At 40.5% G+C, this 7,327-nt stretch overlaps 1 protein-coding gene across 1 annotated transcript; it reads left to right on the plus strand.

Annotated features, from left to right (window-relative positions):
- Positions 1–1,307: 1,307 nt before the first annotated feature.
- Positions 1,308–7,141, plus strand: LOC113139422 (STAM-binding protein-like A). The gene is made up of 10 exons (XM_026322619.2): positions 1,308–1,444; positions 3,083–3,307; positions 3,575–3,650; positions 3,733–3,828; positions 4,075–4,474; positions 4,682–4,806; positions 5,225–5,362; positions 5,604–5,716; positions 5,807–5,906; positions 6,195–7,141. The coding sequence occupies exons 2-10, from the start codon at positions 3,105–3,107 to the stop codon at positions 6,249–6,251; spliced, it is 1,308 nt and encodes a 435-aa protein (XP_026178404.1). The 5' UTR covers positions 1,308–1,444; positions 3,083–3,104; the 3' UTR covers positions 6,252–7,141.
- Positions 7,142–7,327: the final 186 nt, after the last annotated feature.

Consider the following 7,327-nt stretch of genomic DNA (forward strand, 5'->3'; position numbering starts at 1 on the left):
ATTAGTATTATAAGTAGTGTTAGTAGTAGTGATTGTATGCTTTCCTGTTAAAATTCCCACAGTTCACTAAATAAATACAATCTTTAAAATGTTCATATAACCTTATAATAAAATATATATAAACATATTCATAATATTTAAACTTCCTTCCACATTAGAATCACTTCATTTTAATTATTCAGCTCAAAGGGAAATGATGTTGCTGCTGAGTCCTGCACACTTGACAGCCGTTCTCTGGCTCCTCCATCTGCTTAGTTAGATAGTTTATGTGTACTGCCATCTAGAGGTGTGGATGCTATAGAAATCCCCAGAATATCTGTTGTGTCATAGCAATGAAAAGATTTTCACTGCTACAGTACATGTAGTCACAAACAAGGACTCTAATTCAAATACAGAGGCAGTTGCAACACAAAGATGTTCATGTGGAAAAGCTAATGTAGATACAGCTGAGCAACTGACATGTTTTGGCCAATTAAGGGAAACTTTGCCATATTGACTGATTGCATCAACCTACTTAGTCACCAATCAACCTAACCTGCATGACTGCGAGAGGAAAACAGCATCATTAAAATGTTGACTTTTTCATCTCATCATTTTTACTTTTTAATTATAAATTTGTCTTTACATTTCATAAGTCTGACTTAGTAGGCTTAGTATCTATCTATCTATCTATCTATCTATCTATCTATCTATCTATCTATCTATCTATCTATCTATCTATCTGTCTATGTGTCAATAGATAAATCCTTGCATTCTTATTGCACTAGTTAACAAATTGTACTTTTGCTTTCCTTCTTTTTTAACCCTCTATCTTCCTTTCTTAAAAAAGATTAACTTCATTTTAATTCTTGTACATAGAGGGGATGGTCAGTGTATTCCAGGGTGGACTCTATCCTTGTCTGTGTGCATCTCTCCTCCAGACTCCAGTGAGTCCAGCCTCATTCCAGTCACTGAACCAGCTTTTTGGACCAGTTTGTCCAGCTGCCTTGTTTGGTAAAACACGTGCAGCATCTTCCTCCAGACGTCAACAACAACTTATTGCCCAGGTATTTGTAGGATGAGACCACTTCAAGGTCCTCGGGTGTTTACTAGATAAGGGCACCCCCCTTATCTAGTATCTAGACCTTAAAAAACCAACACCATCTCCTTATAAATGTGGACAGATCTAAATAAATGATCTAAATCCTCGTTGTCGCACACTAAACGGGACGTTTACATTTTTGTACAGACGATCTTGTAATCGATACCTGATATCAAATCAATCACCGCCGGCCTGTTGTTGCGTCAGCGGAAGTTGTTTTTGAACGCGGAAGTGTCGAGCTCGGCGCAGATGCTGAAGGCGTAGCTCAGGGAGGCGAACTGAACCAGGACTCGGTGGTTTACCCGTTTTCTTCTAATCCGTCTTGATGTGAGCACCTCGGAGCGGCAGGTTCAGCTCATTCAGGTGAGAAACGAGATAAACCTGCTCGGCGCCTTTTAGCTGCTTTACCGCTTTAAACCCGTAGCCTGGTTTAGCTCGGTTAGCTAACTTATCTTAGCACGGCTAACACGACACCGATCAGAAGCATTGATCAGTGATCAGGTTTATCAAAGGTTTGAGGAGGGAAGATACATATTTAGGACAAAGTATATCAGTGATGAAAGTAACGTTGGTTTGGAAAAGATCCAGAGTTTATTTATTTGTCTGTTTTGTTGTTGAGGCCGTTGGTTTTCCACTTTAACTTTATTAGATTTTATAAATTAGTATAATCAGCGATAATATTGATTTAATTCATTTATATACAAGTGAATTATTGTTGTAAACTGATATTGACTAAATATTATAATAAACAGGTTTTATGACTCGTGTTATTGTAAATTTTTTTTATTATTTATTTTGTGTGATATTAAAATATCTTTAAAAGTCTCACATTTAACTTCATGAGCCAGAGGAACCAAGTTTAAGTAGAAGTACACAAAATATTCCCAGCAGTAAAGTACAGAATGGCTCCTTTTATAATGTGTATTTCTTTATGAAATATTGCACTTGGAGTATACATTGAAAATACCTAAAAATGCAGAGTACAAGTGTTTTAAAACTTCACTTAAGTTGTTGTAGTATTTAGATGAATCTCTCTTGATGGGACCTTTCTGCTGTTTCACATGAGTGGGAATAAGTTTTTTTACATGGGTGGAAACAGCTGGAAGTTTACACATCATCCATGTCCCGTTTCTGAACCTTTTTGTTGTCTAGACTGGTTGGACAAGACTTAAGACTAAAAACCCTGAGCAGCATTCAGCTTCTTCTTCCACCTGTCTGCTTTTACCAGAGCTACACAAAACTTAGAAATAGATAAATACTGATGTTCTGTTGATGCGGACTGTGGTGTTAGCCAAGAAGCCATCTTTAGCCAGAATCAATACGAGCCATTTAACTATTAGTCAGCATGCTGATAGAGCAGTCTCACGTTTGGCTTTGTTTGACCGACACAGAGGAGAAAACTCCAAGTCATGGAGCAGAGTCAGTCTTGTTCGAATATACTCAGACTGAGTTATGGCCTCAGTACAGGCTGTGAGGAGAGGGACACTGCGTCTTTGTTCTACTTTATACCAGATGATGTGTGGTACGCTAAGTGAATTGGTTTTCTACAGAGGTAGATTACTGATTACTGTATTATTAGATCAACACATCATGTCCATGTTAAGTTCGATATGTCTTGAACACTAGCAGATTCCCACTAATGTGACTGTAAAGGCATAATATGTTTGTTGAAAATGACTAAAATCCAGATGGAAACTCACTTGATTTAAATGAGTTTTAAAGATTTCTTTGGCTAATGTGCTTTCTCATTCATACCTTTGTGTTAAAATTTGGGTGATGGGTGGACGACGCTCGACAGCCATCAAGAAGGAAAATATTAGCAGGGTGTTATCAATGTAAACAAGCAGTTTTGCCTAGTGAGATTTTGAGATACCCTGCTTCACTTTAAGACAGTATTTTTCTTAAACGTTGTTTGGAATGACAGTGCCATTTTTAAGGTGTCTTAAGCAGCTCATTTCTGATTTATTATTTTCACCTCCATCGTTATGGTTTGGTTCCCAGTGTTCCAGGTTGGGCTTTCACAATGGCGGACCACACTGACGTCAGCCTGCTGCCGGAGGAGCGAGTTCGTGCCCTGACCAAGAGGGGAAGCTCAGTGGAGGTTAATGATGATGTGCCCCCGCGGCGTTACTTCCGCTCAGGCATGGAGATGATCCGCATGGCTAATGTCTACACGGACGAGGGCAACATCGAGCACGCCTTCCTCCTGTACAACAAATACATCACGTAAGTATATTTGTTTGATGGTTTTTGCTGAATTTATTGAAAGGCTGAAAACAATTTTAAAAAGTTGTTCAAGTCAAAATGATGCAGATGTGCCCCAAAGTTTACTAAATCAGCAATAAGGCAAAGATTTTGCTTTGAGAAAACCAACAAAGCCAAAATCTGCATAGTCTCATTACAGTGAACTAAAAGTTTTAGGCCAAGCATCGTCAGTGCAGGCACACTCAGGTATTCACCAGTTCATAACAAGAATTTCTATGTTTTTCCCAGGCTCTTTATAGAAAAACTTCCCAAGCATCGGGACTATAAGACTGCTAATATTCCTGAGAAGAAGGATACACTAAAGGTGTGTACAGTGTTTCTACTGTCCTCTTCAACAGATTTCAGTTGTTTTAAAGTTTAGTACTTTAGTTTCTTTTCTTCTACAGAAACTGAAGGATGTTGCTTTTCCTCAAGCAGAGATTCTGAAAAAAGCTCTTTTGAGAAGATTTGAGCAGGAATATGCACAGTATCTTATCAAGAAGGTAAAGAGCCTGGCAAACTGAAACTCACATATGTTGGCAGTGCAAGCAAACAGTCAGTTCTCTGTGCTGTGAATTTATTAATGAACCTTGTCACATTTATTAATACACTGATTGAATAGATGTTCATCATCAAAGACCTGATAATCATTAAATCATCTCATTTTGTATAAGAGAGCAACACATAATAAAGTGACGACCTCCTGAAACCCCAGTTTGTTTGTTTTGATGTGTTTGCCGTGTGCTCAGAAAGCGGAGGATGAGGCCCTGGCACAGGAGCAGTCCAAGCAGCGAGCGCTGGACGCCGAGCGGGAGCGCGTGGCTGAGATGCAGCGGCGGCAGCGTGAGCAGGAGCAGTTTAGTGCCTTTGAGGAGATGATCCGCCGCCAGGAGCTGGAGAAAGAACGCCAGCGTGTCCTCCTGGAGTTTGCCACACCTGCTGTGCCCTCCCCTGACACGCCCCTCATTCCAGGCATCCAGGGCCCCCCACTTATCTCCCCCACTGCCCCACAGAGCCCAGGCGACCTGTCAGGCACCACCAATCACCAATACAATCGCCCTCCTGCAACCGTCGGCACACCTGCGACTGCTCTGCCCAGCTTCGACCGGTCACTGAAGCCCGGGTCTCTGGTCAGCCCAGGGAACAACAGTGAGTTAATCTTTTTCTGACACGAGGGCCTGGCCTTCAGAGGATTTAAGTGCTGCCCTGCTCCTGCTTTAAACTGTTTATTCTTCTGAGCTGATTTCTTTCCTCCTGACCTACTTCATTTCCTGTTCGCACCATGCGTCGTTTCAGACCACCAGAAACGAACTTTGCCATTCGGCTTTTGTTTATTTCTCTATATGATTTTTGCAGATACAATGGTTGATGCCCTCCGACAGTTGGCTGTTCCTGCTGAGCTGTGCCGCAGCTTTCTGAGGTTGGCTGAGGCCAACACAAGCCGAGCTGTAGAAACTTGTGGCATCCTGTGTGGCAAACTGGTAAGAGTAGAACAGAGTGACTGTGTTGAAGCAGCAGCACTGAAACATTTTCTCAGTAGCTCTGGGGATGTTAATAAAATATTTTTTATCAGTTTTCAGTTTCAAACTAAGGTTTTTCATCACTGAACTCCAAAGCCTGAGATAGTTAAAGACAAACATAACCCATCCTAGGTTTGCCTGAAAAAATAAAATCCTGCTGTTTAAGGATAATTTCCGTAATTCCCAGTTATCAGTCTGTAAACACTGATTTGTAGATTTTAATGAAACTTCTCAATGATCTGCAGCTGCTGTGGCTTTTGTTTGAAGCATATTTCATGTTTTATGAGCGTGACTGTCATCAACCAGTCAGCACTGTTAACTTACCTCAGACAGATGGTCGCCTTGTGTCATACTGTGATACTTTCTGTGCTTGTTCCAGAACAGAAATGCGTTTACTGTGACCCACGTTATCGTACCAAAGCAGTGTGGCGGACCAGACTATTGTGACACAGAAAATGAGGAGGAGCTCTTTCTCATACAGGACCAGTATGATCTCATCACCCTGGGCTGGATACATGTGAGTAAACACAACAAAAAGTACAGATGGCTTGGAAATGCAAATTCTAGCAGCCATTGCTCTGCTGTTCTCAGTGGTATAAGCTAATTCTGCTGTACCTTAAAGGAAAAGCCCACCTGAAAATAAGTAGTAAGAATGCATGATGCATTGAGACTCTTTGATCCATTTTTACAGTAAATAAAAAGCAGGTGATCGTATAAATGACCATGTAAGTCTGTACTTTTTTTTTTTTTTTTTCCAGACTCACCCCACACAGACGGCCTTCCTGTCCAGTGTCGACCTTCACACCCATTGCTCCTACCAGATGATGTTGCCAGAGGCCATCGCTATTGTCTGCTCACCGAAGTTCAATGAGTAAGTCAGAAAACTGCAGTTGTCCTGTCAAGCAGCTGTGACGGTGTCCCCGTTCTGAATGGTCTGTGTGTGTGACTGTGTTCGTCCCAGAATCGGCTACTTCAGGCTGACAGATCGAGGAACAGACGAGATCTCCACGTGTAAACAGAAAGGCTTTCACCCCCATAGCAAAGAACCCCCCCTCTTTACGGTGAGTGTCTCTTACTGAGTCAAGTGGGGGGAAAAGATTAATATTAAGATTGTTCAGTTTGCTTCTGTTACCAGCTGGTTTATTTTAACAATTGAAGAGTTGTTTCCTTGATACTGGTTCACGTTACCTAAAAAAAAAATCATCCCTGTACAGTAAACACAGACAGAGTATTTTGTTTTGCTCCTGTCGGTCAGTTCAGTCAGGTTGAGAAAGCATAAACTGAACCAAAAATAAAAAAATAATTCTTTATAAATAACTCAGACTCTGTCTCTCACCTCTCCTCTTCAGCACGCGGGACACGTCACCATCACTGAAGACACTGTGTCTATGATGGATTTGCGATGATTTTTTCTTTTTCACCAGAACACTCATAGACTGTTTTTATCAACCTGTGGACTGGAGGAAACACTTTTATTTACAGGATCGTACTAAGCCGGCCACAGGTTTAACATTTTTATGGACTTTGGTTGTTCAAAGGGAACAACACTGCAAATGTTTTGCTCTGTAACAAAAATCTACATATTATTGCACTTTCCAAGCAAACAAGTACTATCTACTTCATGGACTGGCAAAGCTCTGGATCCTTAACTTTTCTGTTTTTGTCATTATGTGCTATAGTTTCTTCCTGTCCAACCTTTGTTCTTGTCATTAATAAAAAATATCTATTTGTCAGTGACAGACAAGTGTCCTAACCTTTGTTGTTATCAAAGTTCGGTTCTGCCTGTCAGATAAAAGTGCCAAGGATGAGAACATTTACTTGTTGAGTTGTAAACTGTGCAATACTAATTCAGTGTAGTTTGTAATCAAGTCTGTTCTTTTGACCTGGTGTGCTATCCTCATAAGCTGTTAAAGTGCTGCGAGTGATGAGAGAAAGTTGTAACTCAGGTATGCAGGCAGTGTTGCTGCTCTGTATAATATTTTTATTGACAAACCCCATCACTCCACTGTCTCCTGCACCCATGAAGAGTTTTGTTTCAGTTCTGATTATGATGGATCCACCTTAACATGTTTTTATTTTCTTCTTTTTTTGTTTGTTTTGGGCAGAAGGGTTGGTGGTGTCGATATACTTCAGAGAAAGTGTGAAAAAATCTGAATGTACCTTCTGCTACCCGTCACTAACCACCTGCCCATGATTCATGTCTGTTTGCTCTTTTCTCTCTAAAAGAACTACATGATTAGCCATAATTGTGAGAAAACCTTAAATGCCAAGACAAAATAAACTAACATTAATTTATTTTGTGTGGTTTTGTCATATGTGTCTGAGTTACATATTATCAACTTAAGGCGATATGAGTGTATTATTTGCATTTTTTACTAATAATACACATTTTTACGTGTGAGAGAAAAAAATAGGCAATGCGTTTTAGGAGTGGGCGAACCGGCGTAAATGTATTTTAACCAGTCTGTCGATGGGGGGCAGC

Source organism: Mastacembelus armatus, chromosome 9, assembly GCF_900324485.2.
Source record: "Mastacembelus armatus chromosome 9, fMasArm1.2, whole genome shotgun sequence".
NCBI lineage: Eukaryota > Metazoa > Chordata > Actinopteri > Synbranchiformes > Mastacembelidae > Mastacembelus > Mastacembelus armatus.